Source organism: Leuresthes tenuis, unplaced genomic scaffold (genome assembly GCF_036924035.1).
Source record: "Leuresthes tenuis unplaced genomic scaffold, fLeuTen1.0.hap1 SCAF_1, whole genome shotgun sequence".
Classification (NCBI taxonomy): domain Eukaryota; kingdom Metazoa; phylum Chordata; class Actinopteri; order Atheriniformes; family Atherinopsidae; genus Leuresthes; species Leuresthes tenuis.
This window is the reverse complement of record NW_027325355.1, coordinates 11891014-11918297: the sequence shown is the minus strand read 5'-3', so window position 1 is coordinate 11918297 and position 27284 is coordinate 11891014. Positions and strand designations below refer to the sequence as shown.

General features: G+C 41.5%; 1 protein-coding gene and 1 long non-coding RNA gene across 4 annotated transcripts in view; both read right to left on the bottom strand.

Annotated features, from left to right (window-relative positions):
• Nucleotides 1-351: 351 nt before the first annotated feature.
• LOC140291556 (NLR family CARD domain-containing protein 3-like) overlaps nucleotides 352-27284 on the bottom strand; it is a 157380-nt gene continuing 130447 nt past the window's right edge. The window contains exons 1-7 of one of the 2 annotated variants that reach the window (XM_072379425.1): nucleotides 19181-19476; nucleotides 17243-19025; nucleotides 16978-17142; nucleotides 14141-14314; nucleotides 9959-10120; nucleotides 1801-1847; nucleotides 363-1674 (exon numbers count right to left, since the gene is read on the bottom strand). In XM_072379425.1, the coding sequence (XP_072235526.1) occupies nucleotides 1130-1674; nucleotides 1801-1847; nucleotides 9959-10120; nucleotides 14141-14314; nucleotides 16978-17142; nucleotides 17243-19025; nucleotides 19181-19373 (3069 nt within the window). In that variant the 5' untranslated portion in view covers nucleotides 19374-19476 and the 3' untranslated portion in view covers nucleotides 363-1129. Of the gene's footprint in view, nucleotides 1675-1800; nucleotides 1848-9958; nucleotides 10121-14140; nucleotides 14315-16977; nucleotides 17143-17242; nucleotides 19026-19180; nucleotides 19477-27284 lie in introns of those variants that run through there. The other variant, XM_072379424.1, reaches the window with a different exon arrangement.
• Nucleotides 21526-24618, bottom strand: LOC140292511 (uncharacterized). Of its 2 annotated transcripts, none has more exons than XR_011912558.1 (3): nucleotides 24419-24618; nucleotides 21719-21829; nucleotides 21526-21634 (listed from the first exon to the last, which is right to left on the bottom strand). It is a non-coding gene; the product is annotated as an uncharacterized lncRNA (long non-coding RNA). The 2 variants fall into 2 exon arrangements; XR_011912560.1 differs by having other exon boundaries at nucleotides 24425-24618.

Here is a 27284-nt window from a genome sequence, read left to right as displayed (position 1 = left end):
ATCAGTGATTAAATAAGTGATCAAATGTGTCTGGATCATCACACGTGCGCGACCTTCCAGCTGTTTTTCAGCTTCCAGGAAATCTGGTCTGTGATGGATCCTGATAGAAAAGCATGACTCAGTTATTTCAGAATAAAACTCTCTGCAGAAACAAGTTTTGTTTTAACGGACAGGTGGAAGATTTACACATTTAATGGGGTAAATAAGTCCAGTCAGATATCAATATATGATCCAAATCTTCAACAATCAAACAAACAACAATGTAGTAACATCTCTGTGAAACACCAGCATCAGATTCATTGAATAATTTTTGCTTTAAGGAAGCACGGCTGCATTTAGGTTGAAGTTCAGCTTTATTATTGTGAATAATTAGCAGAAAAGACAGGAAACAGAACAGATAGAAGGAAAACAATATTTAGAGCAGATAACACCATATTAACACAAACACTCAGTTCTGCTGCATTCTTTATATGATCCATGTTTTTTAACAGCTTTTGCTACACAAACTAAAACACATTTGAATAGAAAGACACATTTGCCTTTTTTTCTAACAGTTTGACCCAATTAGGTCTTAGTAAGATGTATGAGACAGGCTTTGGTCAAACTCATCACGCCTATGACAAGTTAACCAGGAAGAAAGTTTTCGAACAGAACTCGACTGTCTCTGACAGAACTGAGTAATTCTATCAGTTTAAACCAGAGTCCCTAAACATTGGAGCAGAATCAGTGAAGATCTGTCAGCAGGTTGGAAATTCATCTTGGCTGATTGCAGCTCAGTGATTCCTCTCTGATATCACAGTTTGTCACATGTGCAGCAAACTAGCTGCAGCTGACATCAACTGAATGGTCTCAGTTGAAGTGAGCTGCAGAGAAACACAACATACTGATATTCTGTGTGAAGCTTTGACTGGAAACACACAGAAAAACAACATCCTGGAAGAATGGCAGCTTCCATCTTTAAAGGACTGGAAGAGGAAGAAGTTTCCAAGGAATCATTTAGAAGAGTTTCAAACAGAAACTGACTGAATCCATGAATCTGAAAAGGTGTTTCTGAGTGAAAGAGACAGACATGTACAGACTGAACTATCTGTTCAATAGTGATTCTCTGACAGGAGGAAACTCTTTATACTCAACACAGAGACACTGAGGAACCAGGAAACCTGTACCAGAACCCAAATCCAGGCAGCAGAGGTTCTTCAGTGAATGTGGTGTTGAAGGTGTGGAGGTGGATCAGTGTGTCAGAGGAGACTCTGTAGAAGGACAGAGTGCCAGCAGGACGGTCCACATACACTGCTGCTCTGTTAGAGACAGAGGAGGAGGAGGAGGAGGAGGAGATACATGTTCCTCTGTTATTGTGACAGACAGAATAACCTCCATCAGAGCACCTCAGACTCCAGGACAGATCATTCCATCCAAACACACAGTCTCTGCCTCCTCTCCTGCTGATTCCTCTGTAACTCACTGATATATAAACTCCTCCTCTCCACTCGACCTCCCAGTAACAGCGACCAGTCAGAACATTTCTACACAGCAGCTGACACCAGTCATCAAATCTGTCTGGATGATCAGGATATGACTGAACCTCCTCCTCCACCCATGTCACCTTCTTGTTGTTGTCAGACAGTTTCAGGTTTCTGTTCACTGTGTTTGTGTCGATTGTGAGTTGACAGGAATCTGATGGAGAGAACAAACACAATCCAGCTGCAGTTATTGATCTATCATCTGTTCACTTTGATCAATGAGTGATGTGACAGTGTGAAGATGGTTGGATGTCATGAATCAGATGAAGAACACACTTACACTTCCTCAGACCTGGTGTCAACCATCGTTCTCCAGCAGGCTCCACCCTGAAAGGAGGAGGGGGGTCAGAGCAGCACAGTCTCTTTCAGCATGCAAACATGGACATTACATGGCTCTCACACACACATTGTTCTACACTGAGAAAGGAACAGTTCAACATCTGGACAGATAACACTAAGTGTAGCTACTCTAAATCTATTTTGTGTGCTTGTGCTCAAGCATAGTTAGAGAAGAATATCAGGCATTATTAGTGAGTTACTTTTCCTCTTCTGATGAAGCTATGCTAACAGTTTTATACACAGGCTAAACATGTTATTGACCTATTTCTGTTAAGAGATTAAACTCATCTGATACAGGGTTTAAGGACAAAACGACAAATGTAAAATTACTTTTTGAGTAAATTCTGACCTATGAACAGCTTTCGCTCTTGTCCTTGGACATGTAATTGTATTGTAATGACCCAATTATAGTGACCAAATTATCACGGTTAACGATATTATTCTCAACTGCTGTACAAATGTCCAAAAGACACATACATTGAAATCATTTCATGAAATCTTGTGATTTTCTTGTCATACTAAAACATTAGAAGCCAAAATCTTATCAAACTTTCACATTAAAAGGGCAGGCAACAGGCACAGAAAGAGAGTTTATTATATAACTCGCTGTCAATATCAACTTGTGTTTTTAACTCGCTATCATAAATATTCCGTATGTTCTTCCTAACGTTAATGAACATGTTTACATTCTTTTACGCATCCTTACATTGTGTCGGCTCCACTCAATTAGTGTTGGGAAGTTCGACTCTTTTGGCTGAATCGGATCGTTTACTCTCGAACAGTAAATTGAACGAATCTTTGAACGAATCATTTCGTTCATATTTCCAGCAGGTGGCGCTGTAGCCCTACTGTAGGCGTTGCACTAAATGGCCACGGTTCTAAACACTTAACACTGAAGGAAACATAGTTTGCTTCAGCTGAGCTGACAAAATACAATACACGAAATGCCACAAACAATTTAAACCATGTGAAAACCTGGGAAAGCAAATACACAATAAGGTGACTTGTGTCTGTATCCTCTCTGCCATTGTTGTTTAAAGCCCGACACTGACTCGGTAGCTGTCACGTGACAAATTAACGAACGAGAACGATCCGTTCAGCCCTGTCACGTGACAGCTGGTAGAGGACAAATGAATGTAAAACTCACATTCATTTAGACAATTAGTAACACAATTTAGTGAGAAAAAAGTAACAATAAGTTCCCTAAAATGTTACATAGTGCATTTATTGTGTCTTCTTCTTCTTATTATTATTATTATTATATTATACTATTTTATGGTAGAGTATAACACAAAATCAATATGTTGATATAATTTTCAAAAGTATCTATTCACATTATTACATTATCATTTATCTATTTACACACTTCACGCATTATATACACAACAACACTATACACATCTACAAGAACCGAAGACCACTAATTAATTATGATTTCATGACAAATGAATGAACATCACAAATCAGACATCATTCATTTCCTCCTTCGTTTCTCAGTCCACAGTAGAGCCCTGCGCGGGACTGTTTTCTTCACCCGCTCCCGCTGAATTTCTGTGTGCTGTAAAGACCTTCTTTGAGCTTCCTTTCCACATCATTTATTGACATCCTGTCGCTAGGATACATCCCGATCTCACAGTGTTTTTAGCCGCCAGCCGCCAGCAGTTGAGTCGTGAACGAATCAATACTGTTTCCTGTGCAATGATCCGTCACCCCAGGAGTTGAGTCATGAACGAATCAATACTGTTTCCTGTGCGAGGATCCGTAACCCGAGGAGTTGAGTCGTGAACGAATCAATACTGTTTCCTGTGCGAGGAGCCGTAACCCGAGGAGTTGAGTCGTGAACGAATCAATACTGTTTCCTGTGCAAGGAGTTGAGTCGTGAACGAATCAATACTGTTTCCTGTGCGAGGATCCGTAACCCGAGGAGTTGAGTCGTGAATGAATCAATACTGTTTCCTGTGCGAGGAGCCGTAACCCGAGGAGTTGAGTCGTGAATGAATCAATACTGTTTCCTGTGCGAGGAGCCGTAACCCGAGGAGTTGAGTCGTGAACGAATCAATACTGTTTCCTGTGCGAGGATCCGTAACCCGAGGAGTTGAGTCGTGAACGAATCAATACTGTTTCCTGTGCGAGGAGCCGTAACCCGAGGAGTTGAGTCGTGAACGAATCAATACTGTTTCCTGTGCAAGGAGTTGAGTCGTGAACAAATCAATACTGTTTCCTGTGCGAGGATCCGTAACCCGAGGAGTTGAGTCGTGAATTAATCAATACTGTTTCCTGTGCGAGGAGCCGTAACCCGAGGAGTTGAGTCGTGAACGAATCAATACTGTTTCCTGTGCGAGGAGTTGAGTTGTGAACGAATCAATACTGTTTCCTGTGCGAGGATCCGTAACCCGAGGAGTTGAGTCGTGAACGAATCAATACTGTTTCCTGTGCGAGGATCCGTAACCCGAGGAGTTGAGTCGTGAACGAATCAATACTGTTTCCTGTGCGAGGAGTTGAGTTGTGAACGAATCAATACTGTTTCCTGTCCTGCTGACTGAGCTTATGCAGCAGCCGCCTGTCATATGGGGAGGAAGGGATACTGCGTGAAAATGAACGAATTACTCACTGAGACTACTCATTACTCCCGAGTCATATAAAAGATTAGTTCATCTCGAACGAATCGTTCGCGAACAACACATCACTACACTCAATGGAGCACACACAGCCGACAGTAGACTGGGTGCCTTCGGTTCCGTTTCATTTGGAGACACTTAGCAACACAGCTGCCAACACGGATAGTCTAAAAACAATTATGTTGTTGCATTTTAGGGGGATAGATACTGCTCAAAACTCTGGTATACATCATTGACAAGTTATCAACAAGTTACACGATCTTCCTAAAGCCGATGTCTCTCACATGATGTATTTGAACCAAAGCATGTGAAAGGAGCTGAGCAGTAAGAATTTCCGCTCCTCGCTAATATAGGTGTTCGATCCACTGCTCAAAGTCACACCAAAACGCTCCGCTCAGTTCTGCTTTCTGCTCAGCAAAAATTTTTTGTCAACAGGTCCTGCCTAGTCTACAGCAAGTCCAAGGATTCTGTCATGTGCTTTTGTTGCCGGCTTTTTGATGAAGGAGATACACAGCTGAGCTCCAACACCGGCTTTAGCAACTGGAAAAACCTCTAAGCTCACCTTAAGCAACATGAGAGGTCTGTCCAACACGTCTCACACATGGATGCCTGGCACACACTGAGCACTCACCTTCGAAGTGGCACAGCTATTGATCAGGTGAGACAGGATCTCATAAATGCTGAAGCTACTAGATGGAAATAAATTTGAAAAAGATTGCTTGCCATTGTTAGCCATCTAGCTGAGCATAATCTTGCATTTAGAGGACACAGAGAGAAGCTGTATGAACATAGCAATGGCAATTTCCTGGGACAAGTGCAATTAATGGCTCAATTTGACCCCGTCATGAAGGAGCATCTCTGGAGAATTCAAGAAAAACAGCTCACAGATACATACCCCAGTAAGCATATTCAAAATGAATTAATATGCCTTGTTGCACAGTGCACCACTGATGCATTAGTAGAGCGCGTGAGAAGGGCGAAATATTATGCTATCATCATGGACTGCACACCAGATGTCAGCCACGATGAGCAACTGTCAGTGGTAATGCGGATTGTTAATTGTGAGCTCACAAAGGGAGTGTCCATCCATGAGCACTTCATGGGATTCCTTGTGGCAGATGACACCACTGGCAAAGGTCTTCTTGACCTGTTTCTGGGACACCTGGAAAGACTGGGCTTGGATCTCTCCGACTGCCATGACCAGTCATATGATAAAGGCAGCAACATGCAAGGGAAAAGGCAAGGGGTCCAGGCGAGGCACCTTCAACTCAACCCCAAAGCACTGTGTGTTCCATGTGGCAGCCACACATTAAACCTGGTGGTTGGGGATGCTGTCAAGTCAAAACAATTTCTTTAGGGTACTTTGGGACATTGCAAAGGCTGTATAATTTGTTTAGTGGCTCTGTTCAACGTTGGACAATTCTTCAGGATCATGTGAAAGATTTGTCAGTAAAAGCCTTGTGCACAACAAGATGGGATCGTCGTTTGGATGCTGTTAAGGTGGTGCGCTACCAGCTTCTTGAGATTGTGGATGCGTTGACAGCTGTGCAGGAGCGTGCAACAGTGAAGAAGGACCCAGAATGTGCCTCCACTGCTGAAAGCCTCAGAGACAACATGACAAAGTGGTCATTCATGGTGAGTACCTTTGTTTGGTACAATGTGTTGTTTCACATAAACCGTGTCAGTAAAATCTTGCAGAGCCCCAGTGTGTCAGTTGAGACTGTAAGGAGAGAGGTCATGGCAGTGTCCAACTATCTGGAGGAATTTAGAGAGCATGGCTTTAAGTCTGCACAAACAGATGCCAGGGAAATGGCAGAGAAGATGGAGGTTGAGATGAGCTGGCCTGAGGTGCGACAGAGAGCAAGAAAAAGGCAGTTCGATTATGAGGGGAGAGATGAGACTCGGTCTATTCCAGAGGAGCTCTTTAAAAGAGAGTTTTTCCTCCATCTTGTTGACACAGCCAGTGCAACTTTAAAAGAGAGATTCTCAAACATGCAGGTTTTCTATAACCTTTATGGGTTTCTTTACTCATCTGAGCTATTGAGAAGCACCGTTCAGGGAGGAAAGCTTGAAGAGTGCTGCAGAAAGCTGGAGCAAGCAGTGGAGGATGTGGATGCAGAGGACCTTAAGATGGAGATCGAAGGAGCTGTTCGGTCCTTCCCCCCACACATCACATCACCACTTGAAATGCTAGAGCATATATATAAGGAGAGTGTCTTAGACATTTATCCAAATCTGAGCATAGCTCTAAGACACCCTGTCACTGTAGCTTCAGGTGAGAGAAGCTTTTCAACACTGAACTGACTGAAAACGTGCATGCGTTCCACAATGTCTCAGCACAGGCTGTCTGCCCTCGCAACCATTTCAATAGAACATGAGGTCTGAAAAACACTGGATATGGACTCAGTGATAGGCAGGTTTGCTGAGGCCAAAGCACGAAAGGTCAGATTTGTATGAGTATGATCTCAACTGTGCCTCCTGGTCATAAGAAGAAGATGAATAAAGAAGACTAGGACTAATACAGGAACTAAGGAGCAGGAAGAATACAGGGACAGAAGAGATGAAGAGAAAGTAATGGACAAAGGCAAGAAAGACATGAACATAACATTCCAGGGAGAGAGGATAGAATATTCTCTAGAGGCAGATAAATAAAGTGACAGAAGGAGAGAAAGGAGGAGAGGATAGCACAACGACAGGGACAAGAAGAGATGGTAATCATTTTACAATACATTTAAATATGATTCAATTTCAATTCAATTTTATTTATATAGCGCCAGATTACAACAATTGTCATCTCAAGGCACTTAAGTAATATAGTCCAATTCAAGCCAATTGGAATTCAATTCATTGTAATCATAATCCAATTAATTCATATAGAGCCAATTCAAAAATTAATATCCTAGCTAAGGAAACCAACAGATTGCACCGAAACTTCTCCAATCTCCAACTCCAATCTCCCGTCCTGAGCGTGCCTGTGGCGACTGTGGAAAGGAACGACTCCCTTTTAACAGGAAGAAACCTCTGGCAGAACCAGACTCAGGAAGGGTGGCCATCCGCCTCGACCAGCTGGGGTTTGAGAAGACAGAAAAGAGGGAAAAGAGGGGGGAAAAACACCATAACGCCATTCAAAGGATATCTGTTGGAACAGGGAAACATAGGTTAATAATCACAATAATGTCACATGTACATAAAATCAATTTTGAAATTAAACAGGGGGAAAAAGAGAGCAAAGTGAGGAAAGGTGTGACAGATGAGGTCCCCCAGCAGTCTAAGCCTATAGCAGCTTAACTATGGGATGTTTCAGGATTACCTGAGCCATCCCTAACTATAAACTTTATCAAAAAGGAAAGTTTTAAGCCTAATCTTAAAAGTGGAAAGGGTGTCTGTTTCCCGGACATTTACTGGCAGCTTATTCCACAAGAGAGGGGCCTGATAACTGAAGGCTCTACCTCCCATTCTACTTTTAGAAACTCTGGGAACAACAAGTAAACCTGCAGTTTGGGAACGAAGTGCTCTGTTAGGAAAATATCTTACAATGAGATCTTTAAGATATGATGGAGCTCGGTCATTAAGAGCTTTATATGTGAGAAGAAGAATCTTAAATTCTATTCTGAATTTAACAGGGAGCCAATGAAGAGAAGCTAAAACTGGAGAAACATGATCTCTCCTGTTAGTTCTCTCAGAGAATATGTGGGACAGCCCAATAATAAGGAATTACAGTAGTCCAATCTTGAAGTAACAAATGCATGAACTAGTTTCTCTGCATCACCCTGAGACAGGATGTTCCTGATTTTAGCAATATTACGAAGGTGAAAGAAGGCAGTCCTAGAAACCAGTTTTATATGTGCGTCAAATGATAAATTCTGGTCAAAACTCCACTCATAACTCCAAGGTTCCTCACTGTAGAACTAGAAGCCAAGGAAATACCATCTAGAGTAACTATATAACTAGACAATTTCTCCCTGAAGCGCTCAGGTCCAAAGAGAACAACTTCAGTTTTGTCTGAATTTAAAAGCAGACAGTTCTGAGTCATCCAGGTCTTTATGTCTTTAAGACAGGCTTGTAGTCTGACCAACCTGTTGGTTTCATCTGGTTTCATAGATAAGTACAGCTGAGTATCATCAGCATAACAATGGAAATTTATGCCACGCTGTCTGATAATGTTACCTAATGGAAGCATGTATAAAGTAAAAAGAATCGGTCCAAGCACAGAACCCTGAGGAACTCCATGACTCACTCCAACGTATGAGGAAGATTCTTCATTTACAAGAACAAACTGGAATCGATCAGATAAATATGACTTAAACCAGCCTAATGCAGTTATTTTAATCCCAATAACATGTTCAAGTCTCTGTAACAGAATGCTGTGATCAATCGTATCAAATGCAGCACTGAGATCCAACAGGACAAGCACAGAAACAAGTCCGCTATCAGAAGCTAACAGGAGATCATTGGTAACTTTCACCAGTGCTGCTGTTTGATAATTCCTGTCACTACTTGATTAACCTGCTGTTATTATGTGACAGAGACAGAAGTCCATCATCTACCAGAAAAGTCCTGCTGGATAATCAAGGTAATTGACACCCATTTACTCATAGAAAAGTGGACAAAAAGTATGCAGAGCCCCATCATACAATATGAATTTTGTACATACTTTATATCATATTGCATGAAAAAAGTTAAATTGTTAATATGTTTTGTATTTATTTTCTTTGTTGTTTATTTTAAAGGTCCAGTTCCAGATATCTACACATCCCCGATGTATGAGAAGAAAAAGTAGCAGCAACAACAAGTAGGAAATTCTTTCTTAGACATAATGTGCAATGAAAAAACATGGACAACAAAACACATGGATGGACTCAAAACACATGGATGGACTCAGACAAGAAAATGACGATTGTGGATATCAAATAAGCCACTCTCTCTCTCCCTCTACTTCTCTCCCGTTCAAGCTCTCAAGCATTACTTGCTTTACACAATGTCACCTTTACATCAACCTCACTCCCATACACCCACTCTCTACTACTCCAACTAAGTTCTCCCTCTTTCTCACTCACACAACTGTCTGGTGAGTTTTCTTTTAAAAAAAATAAAAGTTTTGCATTTTGACTGGTGTTATATTTGAAACTTATTTCTCACATTCTTCTCTTTATTTAATGCAAGTAGCCTATTGACGGGTCCCTTTGTGTTAAAAGAACGGTTTTGAAGGGCCCCCTAGCTAAGTTCACCTTGGGCCCCCAAATTGCTAAATCCGCCACTGACCGTTACATCACTCGTAGACACCCAACACAAATATCTGCTGTTTCTGTTCAACCAGTGTTTCTGCAGTGAGCAAAGGAAAAAGGCTCCTACATGTGTGATTGTTCATGTAACACTCAGCAGGAAGCAAAAACACAGGGCTGAGTGCAGGACAGAGAACATGTTTCCAGCTCTTCCTCCTCTATCAGACATTGTGTGTGGCTGCAGCAGGCCTCTCCATACCTGAGTTTGTGTGGATCCTTCAGTGCAGCCGTCAGCAGCTTCACTCCTGAGTCTCCTGGATGGTTGTAGCTCAGGTCCAGCTCTCTCAGATGGGAGGGGTTGGAGGTCACAGCTTCAGCCAGAGAAGCACAGCCTTCCTCTGTGATCAGACAGCCTGACAGGCTGCAGACACACAAAACAACACAGAAACTCTGAGAGAACTGCTCTGAAATTGAAGCTGAATGTCATCAAATGTTCAGAGAAACTGGAACTGTCCCACATTACTGACTTTGTGTCTTCATAAATCTAAGTCAGAATCAAACTACACACACGTGGATGAACCTGATTTCCCATTTTAGCCACAAATACATGCAGACACTCCCCTATTGAGTCCTTTTCAGATAAAAACATGGTCTGCACCACAGTAAGGGCAACATGTTTATGTTTATGTATTTAGCAGACGCTTTTACCCAAAGCGACTTACACTGGTAGGCAGGAAGGACCCCCACTGGAGGTAGTACTTTTCATGCAGGGGATTTGAACCCTGGTCTCCCACACAAAAGGCAGCAATCATACCACTACTCTTTCCAGTCCCCAGGATGTAACGATAAGGAACTGTACAAATGTACAAAAAACACATACGTTGAAATAATTTCACGAAATCTTGTGATTTTCTTGTCATACTAAAAAATTAGAAGCCAAAATCTTATCAAATTGAAACGTTCTCATTAAAAGGGCAAGCAACTAGCACAGAAAGAGAGTTTACTATATAAGTCACTCTTATATAAGTGAGTTCCACCGCTCAAAGTCACACCAAAACACTTCGCTCAGTTCTGCATTCTGTATTCCGCTCTGGTGAAATTGCTCCAAGTTCGCTCAAATTTTAAAGAAGAAGCAATTCATCTGGGGACACACTGCGTGGCGTACGTGTAGCGTGTTTGTTGCGTGACACAATGAAAGATTTTTTAAGTGTAGGCTAACAGTTTTGTTAATTGTTCAGGCTGCTCTCACCCACAGTTGTATGAAAACGTACGAAAAGTTATGCACAGATTTCCGTGCATAATCCTACGAATATTCGTCAACACGAGTGACCAATGCACCTGCGCAAAGCCTAAAGTCAGGGCTGACGTGCCTTTTATTCACAGAGGAAAATAAACATTTTAGAATAGTTTCAACATTATAATACATTGTTGAAAGCGAAAATTTTACTTTTTATTTTTACAATCTTCCTCCAGGGAAAGTATGCAAGCTTTAGTTTGTTAGTTATTAACCTGTAAAGTTTATTTTCGTTTCAAATGTTGCTATGCTGGTTACTAAGGACGCTACTGTCGCTGCAGCTTCTGCAAACGTCACGTTAATCACAATAGGTTACTTTTTTGGTTGTTTGTTTTAATTTGCCTTTATTCCGGCTTTGCTGCTGAAACACGCTATAAAGGAAATACACGCAGGCAACGGAGAAATAAGATTGTTTTGGATGAACAACAGCGCATCCTGAAAGATCACTGTCCACTGACATCTTCTGCATCGAATCAGAGCACCGAGGTGAAAGGAGAGAGCTGGAATAATTATAATTACAGGAGGTTGTATTCACAGACATCTAATATATAAACAAATAATATAAAGATGAGTTTTATTTGTCATTCTTATGCCTCACATAAAAACGAAATTGTGTGTTCACACATCCACCGTTTGGAGATCAGTGCAGTTAATTTCAACAATAAATAAGGAAACATGGATAAATAAATCAAAACAGATAAAAATGGTAGGGATAAAAGAGAAAAATAATTATTATTAAATAGGTGCTCTAACAAATAAACAGATATAGACACCACACACTCGTAGCTGTTCTGTTTTGAGCTAAACTAACACAATTTGGACAGGGTGGAGCGAATAAAATGAGACCCAGGCTGGCTGAATTTACTGCAAGATCGAAATGTTAAGAAACACTGTAAGTGTTCGGAAATCCATTTGTAGCGAACTTAAGTGTGGAATTTAATACAAACTTAAGACTTTAAATGACTGCAACATTCTTTTGTGGGGATGGTCAGTGTGGAAATACCAGATGGGGGATTTCTACATCAAAGAAGAGAAATTTACAACAACCCTTGCCCACAAAAGCATTTTGGGGAGTTTTCTCAGCCCCTCTTTCCACAGACCTGTGTCATAAATTTAGGTAAATGCATTAATAGCTTAGTGCTAACTAAGCTGAACAAACAACGGACCCTTTCAGGAGAGTATTGGGGAAAACCAGAACAGGACCCTTCTGACCCTATATGGTTCAAAGTAAACAATGGTGACAGTTTGCCCTGACTCTGACTCAAGCCAGAGACAGCCGCTGCATGGACCTCTCAGAAGGATCTCACCCAGAATCACTTTTTAGCTGAATCTTGAAACTGTATTAAATGTGCTTTATATCGTTATAGAAGTTCTTTCATGTTCTCAGTGATATCACAAGCTGCATTTTAATACCTTTTTCATGATCGTACGTGGAAGGATATGAAAGAAGTAATTATTTTGGAGAATGACCAATCAGCTTATGGAGCCACATTGCCCCCGAGTGGTCCAGAGTACTGAATAGTTAAACCCAAAACTAAGTCAACAACTTGCATATGACATGTGACATTTATATGAAATAATGCAACTGTTAACCAATGCTTCAGCTGTTTCTTATTGTATTCTGTGTTCAACACAGGAAAATAACATTGTTTGGTTCGTTATTCATACGTCCTAATTTTACAGATATCCATCTGAATAACCACTCATAACCATCATGTTATGTTATGTTATGTTGTTTTTGCTGTGTTTATATTCTAAGTCTATGTTATATCTTTACCCTTTATATCTTAACAAGTTATGATGTTTTAGAATCCTCTGAACAAATGTTTATGAGACGGAGGAATGCAGGAGTCGAGTTGCTTTGAGGCACCCTCGTTGCAGGTCACCTTACAAAATATGCCCAGGCAGACGTCACAACAGGCATACCATTGGCAAAAAGAGTAGCGTAGGCCTACGTCATGCCCCGCCTCCGCGAATCAAACTCCGGAAACCGCGAGGAAAAGTCAAAATATTGAATAGAATATTGTTTTGAGAATAGAGAATAAAGAATAAAGAATAGAGATGAAAAGATGAAGAGCAAAGAGTTTTAAGATTGATGGAATGAGAGTTTGGCAGAGAGTCTTTGAAAATGGCAGGAGAGGAAGATGAGATGGAAGAAGAAGGTCCGAAAAAAGACAGAAAGAGAAAAATGTAGTAGAAAGATACGTTTTGCGATTTTGTTCGTCCGTCATCCTGTCTCCTCTCAATAGCACGTTTTAAACTCCTCACATATTTTTGATCACCAAAAGGAGCCAGCGTTCAGCTTGTCAACCTTTTTGTCAATCTTTGGTGAATTTAAGTTCACCTCATCAGAGTTGGTCAGCAACCAAAACCAACTCGACCCTTGGACAATTTTGTCAATATTTGCTGTGATTTCCGACACAACACCCGTTTGTCTTCGAGCTACCAGAAGCCCTCCGGCGCATGAAAGCGACCAGTCCAGTCCCTGAAAGTCAACCACAATGAAGGCTGCGAGATGCGGAACCGAGAGAGACCCAGTGGGACCCGCTGGCGATGACCTGTGGTTCGGAGCAGACCTAACCGTAAGATCTGCCGTGTTCTTACATTTCAGACGGTATGCGGTGGGTGTCGAGAGAATTCGCTGTTAAAATGATAAATTAACCCAAGTTGTTAGCCTTTAAATTCAAATAGTAACAAAGCTCGACTATTTGAATGATTCCGGTATTCATCCATCCCCTCCCCTTAGTTCTTTTCAATTCACTAAGTGTTTCTTATATAATCATCCATATTCAAAGCATTTCTACTGTTGTCTTAAGGTTCTTAAGGTCTTTGGTCATGTCATTTTAATAAATGGTTCATATATATATATACATATATATATATATATATGTATATATACATATATATCATATATATAATTAACAGGTTGTGTGGTATGTTTTGTTTACGTATGTGTCAGTCATACCAAACGAGGATTCACAAAGTAACGCTGAGACTGAATATTAATTTTAACATACCAGAATGGCAAGATTCTGTCTTTTTCCTTCTTTGAAGGTGGTGCCCATAATACGAGGTTAAATAAGGTTTATTTAAATAGTGAGAACTTCTGGTAAATCCTTATATTTTATGACATTACGCTACAATGACCTGAGTGTTTCCAGTTTGCAGTTTGGATTCTTCAGTCCAGCAGACACCTGCTTCACCCCTGAATCCTGCAGGTTGTTGTTACTCAGGTCCAGTTCTGTCAAACTGGAGGACTGGGAGCTGAGAGCTGAGGACAGAGCTGCACATCCTTCATCTGAGAGGTTACAGACACTCAGCCTGAAGAGACAATTACAGTGAAAAACAACAGCTGGGATCAGAATTAATCACCTCTAATGCTCATTGTGGACTGAAAGACAACTTATAGGGAACATCAGGTTTATAAGCCTGTGATCATGTCCATACGGTGGTTTTTAATGCTCAAAGACACATCAAGAGTGAAACATGGAGTCCACATGGTGGCTGAGCCTGTCCACCTTGGAACTGCAGCTTATCAGAGACAGTCTCAGAATTGGATTCAAACAGCAGAGGGTTTCATGGGGAACAAACCTTAGGAACTAATCCCATCAGATTGATGGTGACTTCAGAGCTGCCAACCAGGAACAAAGTCTAACATTCATCAGAACATCATTCCCTTTGTGATAATGCAATCATCTCATAATGTCATTGTGAAGTGTTGGGTGACTCTAAACTGAGCTCCTCTCAGGTCCTGTCCTGTTCACCATGTATATAACTGACAGAGTTTCACACTGACCTGATGGTGGTGTCCATCTTTATGCTGATGACACAGTCCTCTGTTATAGAGCTCAAACTATAAGCATGGACACTGAAAAACTGCAGCTTGTTGTCTTCAAAGAGCTTTTTTTTAATGTAAAACTTGTTTCAAATGCAGATAATCCTGTTTTCTACAACTGTGACTGTGGATGGAACTTTTTCTGACTTTATAAATAAATGTTTTTGTAATATTTGGACAGATGACAGACTCACTGTTAAACTCATGAATCAGATTTAAGTGACATGTGTAAAGAGTTTTTATACAGAAAAGAGGCAGTTTTTCTACATTGTGTGGACACAGAATGGAGGAGGAAATGTTGATCTATATGCATCCACCAGTCTCTACTCTGACACTCTGGATGCCATCTATCACTCTACAGTTAGATCTGTGACAGGTTAACCTTCAGCTTCATCACTGCACTCTTCATCAGACTGTAGAGTGTCCTCTCTGTGGAAACTGGACATGTGGAACTGATCAAATATGTTCTGCAGACTGACTTCAGTTACAGGATCCATCAGTAAATACTGAGCTTCATTTTCAGGGAATAAGGAACAGATACTGAATTTAAATACTTTGGTATCCCTAAACAAGAAGAAGATGGAAAGCAGTGACAACTACAACTTACAGACTTTCTATCAGTGCTGTTTACACTTTCATCTGTTTTATTATGTGTTTGGAGAATTATTCTCACACTGTGTTGAATATTTCACCCTCTTATATAATTTCCTTTTGGGATAAATAAAGTGTTTTTCATTTCATTAATTTACACATTGTAACTGTCTACTTTTGTAACATCAACTTTGACGACATGAACTCATCCCACTCTGCTCCAGCATGCACCACCAGAGCCAGGAAGACCCCGCTCCTACTCACATGCTTACTTGTATATTTTCATTTATGTCAGATTCATTTTTACTGTTTTATTCTTATTTTGCTACCTTGCACAGTTGAGCTTGTTGCAAAGTACATTTCACTGCTGGTGTTCAGCTACATGTGACAAATAAAGATGGTTGATTATTGATCAGTAGTTAATTATCTCATTATGTTAACAAATCAAAGCAGTTTTTCATGATAACTTGTTCATTTATGTCCTAATCTTGGCATCACATCATGTTTTAAAGCAGTGACTTTGAAAAGCTTTATGGAAACAGAAAACAACTTCCTGAATGTCACCAAAAGCTTTTTCTGCTCTGTGGAGGCATTTTTGGCTTTTTTCTAAAACAAATTAATATAATTAAGATGTTAGTCACATGACTGATCACAGGTTGCTGCCTGTAATGACAAAGGCCAAATTGCTGTTTGAATGATCAGTAAAGTCTCCAACTTTGTGGTGGAACCACACAGTGTCATCTTTCGCCGACATTCTCTGTAGAATTGCTAAAGTGTCCTGAGCACTGATCCTTTTTGGTTGTGACATTGTGAAGTCTGGGTCTGCGTGACAGGTTGTTTCTTGCCCACAACATTCACATTTTTTATGACATTCCCTTCCTTCATCGAATCTAAATAGTACGAAGTCCATTGAATCTTACAAAAAGGCACATCAGCTATAATCAAACCCACATAGTCAACTTGAACGAGACTATTTCTAAGGTAACACAATTTGTCTTTTGCCATTGTGAAATGCCAGCACGGTTTTTGTAACAAATGTTATAGTTGAAAAATGGCAAATGTTCCTTTTATGGCCAGTGATTCTCACAGAAGGGCACATCAGAGTTGCTGGTCTGCAGAATATCCTGTGTGTGGGGGTGGGGTGCTGGCAGGGACACAGCTCAATAATTAGGATTTTTTTACACAACAATGGAAGGCAGTTAGTGGTATGTTAGACTTATTCACACATTTGAGGGAGATTTCATTGCAGACTAAAGTCTGCACTTTGGGGCTTTTAGTGTTAAAGTACACTTAAAGTACAAGTGTTTGTGGATGGAAATGACACCCTTTAAGAAAACTACAACAAATATACTAAAGCAGAGCCTCCTGTAATTCTACCAGACTATAAATAAATGTTTCAACCAAAGTTCATGTGTGTGTGCTGTGCAGATGAGATCGGAGGAAAGTGACACAGCTCTGGAGAAATTTTACTTTGTGGATTTTAAAATGGATCTGAATATGTTTTCAGATTATTGCATCACAGACACTATATGAAGCTGAAACAGCAGAAAAACCTGACCTGAGAGTTTCCAGGTTACAGTGTGGACTCTGCAGTCCATCAGACAGCTGCTTCACTCCTGAGTCATAGATACTCAGGTCCAGTTCTGTCAGACTGGAGGACTGGGAGCTGAGAGCTGAGGACAGAGCTGCACATCCTTCATCTGAGAGGTTACAGTTACTCAGTCTGAGGAGGAAATATTGAGATAAGTAGTAATCTGTGACTTTCTCTCCTATAAAAACAACAGCAAGTATATTCGTACACATCCCTCTATATCTGTACTTACAGAGCTTTGTTGGAGGCTTTGACCACTGGCAGCAGCCTCAGAAGAGCCTTCTCTGAAGCAGAGTATTTCTTCAGGTCAAACACATCCAGATCTTTTCCTGATGACAGTAAGATGAAGACCAGAGCTGACCACTGAGCAGGAGACAGTTTATCTGTGGAGAGACTTCCTGAACTCAGGGACTGTTGGATCTCCTCCACTAGAGAACGATCATTCAGTTCATTCAGACAGTGGAACAGATTGATGCTTCTCTCTGTAGACAGACTCTCACTGATCTTCTTCTTGATGTAATCGACTGTTTCCTGATTGGTCTGTGAGCTACTTCTTGTCTGTGTCAGCAGGCCTCGTAGGAGACTCTGATTGGTCTGCAGGGAAAGACCCAGCAGGAAGCGGAGGAACAGGTCCAGGTGTCCATTTGGACTCTGTAAGGCCTTGTTCACAGCACTCTGGTAGAAGAGAGTCTCTTTTAGTTTTTTTGACTCCTGAGACTTTGATTGTTCTTCCATCAGGTTGACTCCAGAGTTGATGAAGGTCAGATGGACATGAAGAGCAGCCAGAAATTCCTGAACACTCAGATGGATGAAGCAGAACACCTTCTCCTGGTACAGCCCTCTCTCCTCTATAAAGATCTGTGTGAACACTCCTGAATACACTGAGGCTGCTGAGATATCGATGCCACACTCTGTCAGGTCTGATTCATAGAAGATCAGGTTTCCTTTCTGCAGCTGCTCAAAAGCCAGTTTTCCCAGAGACTCAATCATCTTCCTGCTCTCTGGACTCCAGTGTGGATCTGTCTCAGCTCCTCCATCATACTTGACCTTCTTCACTTTGGCCTGAACCACCAGGAAGTGGATGTACATCTCAGTCAGGGTCTTGGGCAGCTCTCCTCCCTCTCTGGTTTTCAACACATCCTCCAGAACTGTAGCAGTGATCCAGCAGAAGACTGGGATGTGGCACATGATGTGGAGGCTTCGTGATGTCTGGATGTGGGAGATGATCCTGCTGGCCTGCTCCTCATCTCTGAATCTCTTTCTGAAGTACTCCTCCTTCTGTGGGCCTGTGAACCCTCTGACCTCTGTTACCATGCCAACACAGTCAGGAGGGATCTGATTGGCTGCTGCAGGTCGTGTGGTTATCCAGAGGCGAGCAGAGGGAAGCAGTTTCCCCCTGATGAGGTTTGTCAGCAGCACATCCACTGAGGTGGACTCTGTAACATCAGTCAGGGGCTCCTTGTTGTGGAAGTCCAGAGGAAGTCGACACTCATCCAGACCGTCAAAGATGAACACAACCTGGAACTCTTCAAAGCTGCAGATTCCTGCTTCTTTGGTTTCAGTAAAGAAGTGATGAACAAGTTCCACCAAGCTGAACTTTTTCTCTTTCAGCACATTCAGCTCTCTGAAAGTGAATGGAAACATGAACTGGATGTCCTGGTTGGCTTTGCCTTCAGCCCAGTCCAGAGTGAACTTCTGTGTTAAGACTGTTTTCCCAATGCCAGCCACTCCCTGTGTCATCACTGTTCTGATTGGTTCATCTCTTCCAGGTGGGAGTTTAAAGATGTCTTCTTGTCTGGTGGTTGTTTCTGCTCTGTCTGCTTTCCTGGATGCTGTTTCAATCTGTCTGACCTCATGTTCATCATTGACCTCTCCAGTCCCTCCCTCTGTGATGTAGAGCTCTGTGTAGATCTGATTCAGAAGGGTTGGGTTTCCTGCTTTAGAAATCCCCTCAAACACACACTGGAACTTCTTCTTCAGAGCAGATTTATGTCGGAAAACTGGGTCAAAAAGTTCTAAATAAACATGACAAATAAGATCAGTCAATAAAATCTTCAAACTTTTCATTTCTCTGAGAATGAGTATTTGAACATCTGTTGTTCTGTGTGTTGAGACATCAGTAAATGTGTCATTTATCCAGCAGGTTAAATCTTTAGAGAAATCCTCTTACTGCTCTGCAGACGGTCAGCCAGCTCCTCTTGCTTCATTCTCCTCAGGAAGTGAACTGTGATCTTCACTAATGCCTCTCTGCTCCACCTCTGCTCTTCATCCTCATCCTCCCTCTGACTCTCTAAGCATTCTGGGTAATCTGGACTCAGAACCTTCTGGATCTTCTTCAGCTCCTCCTTCACAAAAGTGACCATGTTGTCCTCCAGCAGCTGGAACAGAATACTATATGAATGAGCCAATCAGACTGAAATCATGGAGCCAAACATCAGATCCATGTTGGACACACTGACAATCCACTGGTCTACAAAGTGCAGCATGGAGATGACTGTGAACAGAATAGATGGAAAAGTAGTTGTTGTACATGTACAGACCATAAACATGGAGTCCAGCTGTGTTTGATGCTGCTGGGCAGACTGACGACTGGGAACCTCTGAGCTCTGCTGGTCCACTCTGTGGAGGAATCGTGAAGAATGAGCTCACATTCTGTCTGTCCTCACAGAGACAAACACAAGGTAAAGCTCCATGAAGTGATGTGTGGATGTGAACAGTGAATCAGAGGACTCCCTGTAGTGGGAAAGCTTTACTAGTCCTGCTGATCCCACTGAGAATCAACAGCTCAGTCTGCAGCTGCTTGGAGCTTTCAGCTCACTTTGGTTGGGTCCAACAGCTCTCAGCAACCCCTTCAGAAAGCTTTCCCTCCCTGCTGAAGTGCCCTGGAGCAAGGCAGCCAGAGCCAGTGTGTGCTTGGATCAGACTGGTTGTACTGGGCAGCTCCCAGTGTGAAGGCCTCAGACGATGACTGTACAACATCATCTGATGATTATTTCCCAAAGACAGGGGACAAACTTTCATTGCAGCTTCCAAAAGCTCTGTTTAGTTAACTGGAAGAAGCAGAGTTACTGTCTGTTTACCAAGTTTAATTTCAGTCTTTCAGGACAAACTTTTGTTCTGTTAACTAATTTGAACTTCTCAAAGCTTTAAGCAGCTAACCAGCACCCTGCTGACCGTTCCTCTCCTGAACCTGGAACACATCACACCTCCATCAGCTTGATGTGGTTCAGACGCACAGGTTTTTAATTCTAAATAAATCTATCTGTCCTCCTCCATCCAGCAACACCTGCCACCTGAGTGGAAGTTCCTACCTACACTGTGTTAGAGCCAAAGCACAAAGGTGACACCTACTGGACCAGCTGGTGTCCTACAGACACTCAGAAACACCTCCTCCAACATCCATTCTTTCCTCTTTGACTGCTGTGTTTGTGGAAAACATCCAACACACACCGCTTCACATATGAACATAGAAATGGATGTGAAACAGAGCTGAGCTCACATTAAACACATGTTGGAATAAAAACTGTTCAAACTGACTCCGCTACAGTTTACTCTGTTACAACATTTACACTCAGCTCACCTCTGAAAGGATGGATGTTTGTCTGATTTGAAGAAAAGAGGAGGATCCATCGACCGGTCACTCTTCATGGACACACAGCTGGTTCCAGGTCCAGGTTTGAGTCTCTGATGGATCCTGACAGAAAAAAACACTTGTTTTCTTCAAACTAAAGTATTCAGTGATAGTGTTTGAGTCTGCCGTGAGGCGGCCTGTCAGAGAGTCAGTGTGGCTGCTGTGGAACAATGTTACAGCTCCCCCTTGTGGCAGCTCTGCCACTCTGCAGGCAGACGTCAGCAGGTGTGTGAAACTGGAAGCTGGATGTAATTTTACCTGAGAGAAAACAGGAAGACTGAAGCTCTGAGCTTTCAGTGTGGTTCTCTGACTAAGTGTTTACTGTTTGTGTGATCAGATTCATTCTGCTCTTTCAGAGACAAACTGCAGCTGCACCACACTGGAAAACACTGACTTTGGAATATTTGATTTTTCTGGAATATAAAGTGTCAGATTAAAAAATGAGATCTTTTCACCAGATAACATGAGCAGGTTTATTAGGAGAGAATTAATAACAGATCAGTTACTGATATTACTGGGTTGATTTGGTCATTCTGTTCTTGTTTCTTCAGAAGGTCGTTTTAAACTGACGTCATTAAACACAACGTGTGAGAACGTAATATTTCTACATCAGCCGCCCTGTTCACTACATAATCAGCATCCTGTGAAAAAGCCACATCAGTGGACAGATATTCAGCAATATTCTCCCTTTGTTTTAATAAATAGCTGCAGGACTGAACTGAAATATCACATTACACACATGATGCAGCTAATTAGTCTCATCAGAGACATCAAGAACTGATCCAAGTCTCAAGTAATTCAGCTGAAAACTGCTTATCATCTGAAACATGATGCAGCCTCCACTGAATACTGACAGCTCACCTCTCTGTGGAAGAAAGTTGTCCGTCCTTAAAGTTAACAACATCTTCCTTTGAACGGTCACTCTTCATGGACACACAGCTGGGTTCAGGTTCTAGTTCTGGTTCAGGTTCAGGTTCAGGTTCTGGTTGGTTCCTGTGAATAAAGGTGGTTTGGTGATGTGAGTGCTGAACTCTGACATAGAGAAGAGTCATGGACAGTTAGAGATGGTCATCTCACCTCTGAGCTTTGCTCTGGCTCTCATGTTCCCCACACAGAGTGGTTTTAGTGTCCTCACACTGATCCATGCTGCTGAATTCACATCAGCTCACACACACTTTCTACCTTCATCTGCAGAGGAAACACAAATCATTCATCTGCACATCAACTCAAATCCTCCTCTCCATGTGTCAGTGGATCTTATGCTCTGATAATAAAGACGTGTTTCAGTAATAAACTCATCAGAAATGTGTTGTTTTAACAGTGGACACATATGTTCAACATTCAGCTTTAAGGATGAGATGTTAGAGGCTGATCTCACAGTCTGAGCGTAGAAACACGATCCACGAGTTAGAATTCAGGGTCTGTTCACACAGAAGAACCACAGAGGAAGCAGGAATACAACATGACGTCTAACCAAACCGCTGCATGATGTCAGCTTCACATTCTCAGAATAAAACTGAAAGTCAAAGTCCTGCTCTGTGAAAACACACATGAGCTCAGTGAGATGAACTTCATCACACTGTGCACGTGAACATGTCAGTCATTGACTTTAATGGTCTGAAGCAGCTGTGAAAAAGTGCAGAGCAGTAAGAAATAAGTGAGCTCCTCTGAAATGGAGTCCAAGCATAAAGCAGCTCAACACGGAAATGTTCCAGTAAAGCAGAAGTCCTTCATCTATGAAGTCTGTGGAACTCTTTCAGGGAGTCCTGGCCAAGATAAGCAGCAATAAATACAGAACACAGGTCCAAAAGCACACAGCTGAAGCACAAACAAAAGCAAAAAACAAGTGCATGCAGTGGAGTCGGCCTCAAGAATTCTCAGTTTGGATTTAAAAGCGCTCCATGAAATGAGTTCAGTTCATTTTCAGTCTTTCTGCAACATATTCCATGTAAAAGGAGCAGAGAGGACAAAAGCCCTTTGACCCGGTTCAGTCCGGACATCTGGAACAGAAAGCCACAAATCTTCTGAATGGCCAGGTTACGCTCATCAATAATATCTGCCAGCTGTGGGGAGATAGTCCAGGAGGACCTGTCAGGACTTTTAAGATGTGGCTGAGTGGGTAAGATGAATGGAATCACAGAGCCATTTATTATCATCTCAAGTTGTTTTAAGCCAGTCCCAATTCAAATCAGCAGCTCAGACAAGCCGACTATAATTCAGGACAGAACTGGACAGAAGATGCTTTAAAGACTGTAATGCTTCCTTGGACACCGCCACCACAAACACTTTATCCAGTTCTGATCATATCTTCATCAGGAACAGATTTGATCAGCCAGGTTTCAGAAATTACAACCATGCCTGCATCTGTTGATTTAACCCAAATCCTGACCTCGTCCATCCTGGAGAACAAGCTGCACACATTAAGATGAACAATTTTAGGAGCAGACGAGGATTTAAAGTCAGATGGTGTCTGGATACACTGCAGCTCAGGACCAGGTTAGGTTGCACGTTACCAGATAAGAGAATAATAAGACCATCAACAATCTCTGTCTTGTAACTACATGTTAAATCTGACATTTGATATGTGGAAAACAAGCAAGATCTCTCACAGAAGGGGAGGTAAATATGCAAAGCTGGCAGGCTTGGAAGTTGGGCTGAGTCTCTGGGCAGATGGGATGATAAGTTCATGTCCTGAGCCAAACAGATCGTACAGTAACTACAGAGCAAGTGCATCCATGAGCAACGTCCAACAGGCTCAACACATTATAGATGTTCTCACCCAGGAAGCATCGTTTGCCCCCAAGTGCCACACAGTCAGTAAACTAAAGAGAAGCTTTGCAGGCCTCAGATCATCCATGAACAGCCCATCATTTACACCGGACAGTTGGAGTAGAAGAAAAAGACGCTGTGTACAGAGCTGCTGTCTTTAAGGTGTGTTTCATGTCCAACAGACGTCTCCGAGTCAAACTGTGTGGATCAAACATTAAAATGATTTCTGCTGACGTCAGCGACGCCAGAGTTTGCTTCCCATTCACGAATTAAAGGAATGGGCATAAAGGGCCATTTCACTGCTTTTTTTCATGCCGATGGCTCTTCACGAGGTCCTGGATGAAAACTGCTGCAGTTTGGCGGCTCAGATGTCTGATCAATTAATATTGTTCTTAATGTTGTTCCACCCTCATGTTTACTCTAAATTCATGTCTTTTCAGATATCAGCAGGTGCACGGATGATCCACGAGTGCAGCCCAGTTTGAGGACATTTCCGACCACATTAACGAGGGACAGGACACACAGCTTCCAGCCAAGCTGCTATTTAAAGGTTTATTCTGTACAGTATGTGAAGTCTTTCATTTTGTTTGTGCTTCAAATAAATTCACTGAATATCTTTTTTTGTTATGTTCCTCCATGAAAAAACACTGCCCCCCCTGATAAATTTGGTCTGTAACCGCCACTGCTCATGACTCATAGAAACCAAATGCAAGCCTCCGTCTGTTTCACCTATAAAAGCTAACAAATACACATCCCATAGTTCAACCATTAATAAACCCTATTCTGCACTGGTTGTTTTGATGAGATCTGCATTGTTGAGAAATGTATCGCTGTCATCTCATTAATCTTTCCACTAACATGCGCCATTATTTCAGTGCTGCCCATCATCCAGGTATTAATGAATCTACAGCCTCTTCAGAACAATTCTGTCCAGATATGAGCAGTCGAACTATTGTAGACAGAAATTTATGTGAAGTTTAAAGTTTAACAGCTTCGTTCAGGACTTACTGACACCAGAAGTGACAACATGACGGACAGGCCGAGCCGCTGCCTCCTTCGTCCCGACTTCTCGGTTCCAGCTGTGAGTCCGGTGCCGTGAAGTTTGGAGCGCAGATTTCTGCTAGAACTAAGCTGCCCACAGCTGATGTTAACGAGTCACACATTAAAAACAGCTGAATTATCTTCAGATGGCGCTTCCCACGGAGAAAATCAGCTGAGCAAAAGGATGGGAAGTGAAACTAAACCGAGAGGAAACACCCAGAGAGGAAGTTCTGATCCAGTAACAGATCAGTGCGTCACAAACGGTTCAGTTGGATTTGAACTTTGTCATTACAGACAACAATGAGACTCTTTATTCAGTGATTTCCACTTTATTATCCCTGTCTGCTCCTCCAGAACAGGATTTATTGAAGTCATTGCCTCTCCCAGATGAAAAATGTGTTTCCATGTCCAACAGTTTCTCTGGTAGATCTGATGCTGATGATCAAAGCTCCGTGATGTCAGATATTTAACAGCACAGCATGTGAAACTGAATAAAAAGAACCACAGTGAAGATTCAGCACTGAGCAGCACACATGTGGAACTGTGGTCTAAAGACTGCCAACAAGACTAAATAAAGAGGAAACAGAGCTTTTTACTCTCTGACTGTTGGCAGAAAAGTTACTGAACACACAAAAAATTAGGAGGCTCCTTCTTTAAACTGAGAGCTTCACATTTGGGAACATTTCTCCACATTGTGAAGAATCAGAGCTGAATGAGTTCAGGTGTTGATGCTGATCAGTGATGGTCTCACAGTTTCCTCTGCAGGCGAGGCAGCAGCAGCAAGGTCACATGATGGCCATACAGGGTTAAAGATGATGAATGAGCAGGCACTCTTAAGTTTTAAAAACGGAACAGCAGAAACATGCAACATGAAATTTTATATGAAATACAGTTAAAAACATCCAGGTTAACGCAACAGGGGAGGGAAATAGTGTTCATGTGGGTACCAGCTCATTTAGGAATAAAAGGAAATGAAAAAGCAGACAAAGCTGCTGAGGAGGCAGTAAAGAAAGAGGAGGTGGAAATGAAAGTAAAATTATCAAAAACAGAAGGGAACAGTTTAGTCTGGAAAGAAATAAACAAACAGTAGAATCAATATTGGAAGAATCAGGAAAAAGGAAGACATTTATATAAATTACAAAGTGTAGCAGGAGAGGCAGGGTGTTATGGACAGAACAGAACAAGTAATTATGAGCAGGATAAGAATAGGACATATTAAACTGAATAATACACTTAAGAAAATGGGGAAACATCCAACTGGGCAGTGTAGCTGTGGGCAGAGGGAGACAGTGGAACATGTGATGATAGGTATGGAAGGGAGAGGGAAAGGATGAAGATAGGGCTGCAGAAGGCAGGAATAAGAGAATGTAATTTTTTAGAAACATAGTAGAATCTGGGAAATCTAAAGAAGGGAAGAAAATAATTATGAGATTCCTGGTGTCAACTGGGGTAAATAAAAGAATATAGGAAAGAAGAATTAGAAAGAAGTTAAGTTCAGTAGATGGCGTCATATGCAACGTCAAGGATGCCAGCTGCCAGTAAAAATCACAGAAGAAGAAGAAGAAGCAGTATTCCTAACAATTAGTGATAGGAATTTCGGCTCCTTTTGGTGAGCCAGATCATTTGGCTCAGCTCACCAAGAAGAGCCGACTCTTTCGGCTCCAAAACGACTCCATTTCACCAGTTATACCTTTTAGAATTCAGCTAAAGTTAGCGCTGTTTTGACTTGTGATTTGTATTTGAACACATATATCACTTAAATTTCAATAAATTGCTTTTGCCACACTGTAGCCAATTGCATTTACAGTTATAAAATCCACTCACATATATAATATATATATAAATATAATATATATAGCTTTATTTTGACCATCAAGAGAAAGAAAACACAACAAATGTGGTGTCTTCACCAAAGGTGCTCCCATGCACACATTTAATAAAGAAGTTTCATTCCAACAATATATTATAGAGGACTACATCATGATCAAGTAAACGGTTTGAACACAGCATGTATCTGTTCCATGACCACCCAGATTAAATAAAAAAAGAAACACAAAAGAGACAAGTAATGGGAATATGAAAAACATGAAGACTTCAACTTTAACAGAACAAATGAATGAATGTGGGTTTTTTTCATATCAAATAATCAATGCCTCTTGTCTAAGTCTCTGTTAAAAATTACTTGATTGGTGATAATCATGGTGGTTAAATGAATCTTACAGAAAGCCAGCTGCTAATCTTTTTACATTCCTTGAACCACAGGCTGAGGGAAAGCAGCAGCTATCCTCCAACCAGGTTTACTAATCAGGTGCTGAAAATGACTAAAGCCTAAATATGACCTTTAACTCTGTGTTAGACCTACTCACTGTCTTCATCATGTCCTTGATCTTGTTCTGACATGTGGCACAGAATCATAATATTTCTTCACTGCCCTGTTTCATATGACCATCTTTTTTCAACAACCTTTAATTTCCTGATAATTGCCTCTGCAGCATATCAGATGATTTTTAATGATTGTGTACATAATGACATGGAAATGAAGGTTGTACTTTCTTCTTTTCCATCGCTTTACATGAACTCTCCACTGACTCTACAGATCTGCATACATGTGATTAATTTAGTTATACAGAGCAGGATCGTCATCATTTCTATCTCCATTTGTCAGGGAAAGATCAAAGTAAGACATGATCTAGACTTCAATTCCATCCAGAATCTGTGGTTGGAACCACAGACCAGAAGAGAGACAGAACAGAAGCCTTCAATCCTGCAGATTATCACAGAATAAGGTCCAACTTTCCAGTGGAGGCATGAAGAAAGCAGTCGTGAGTACCAG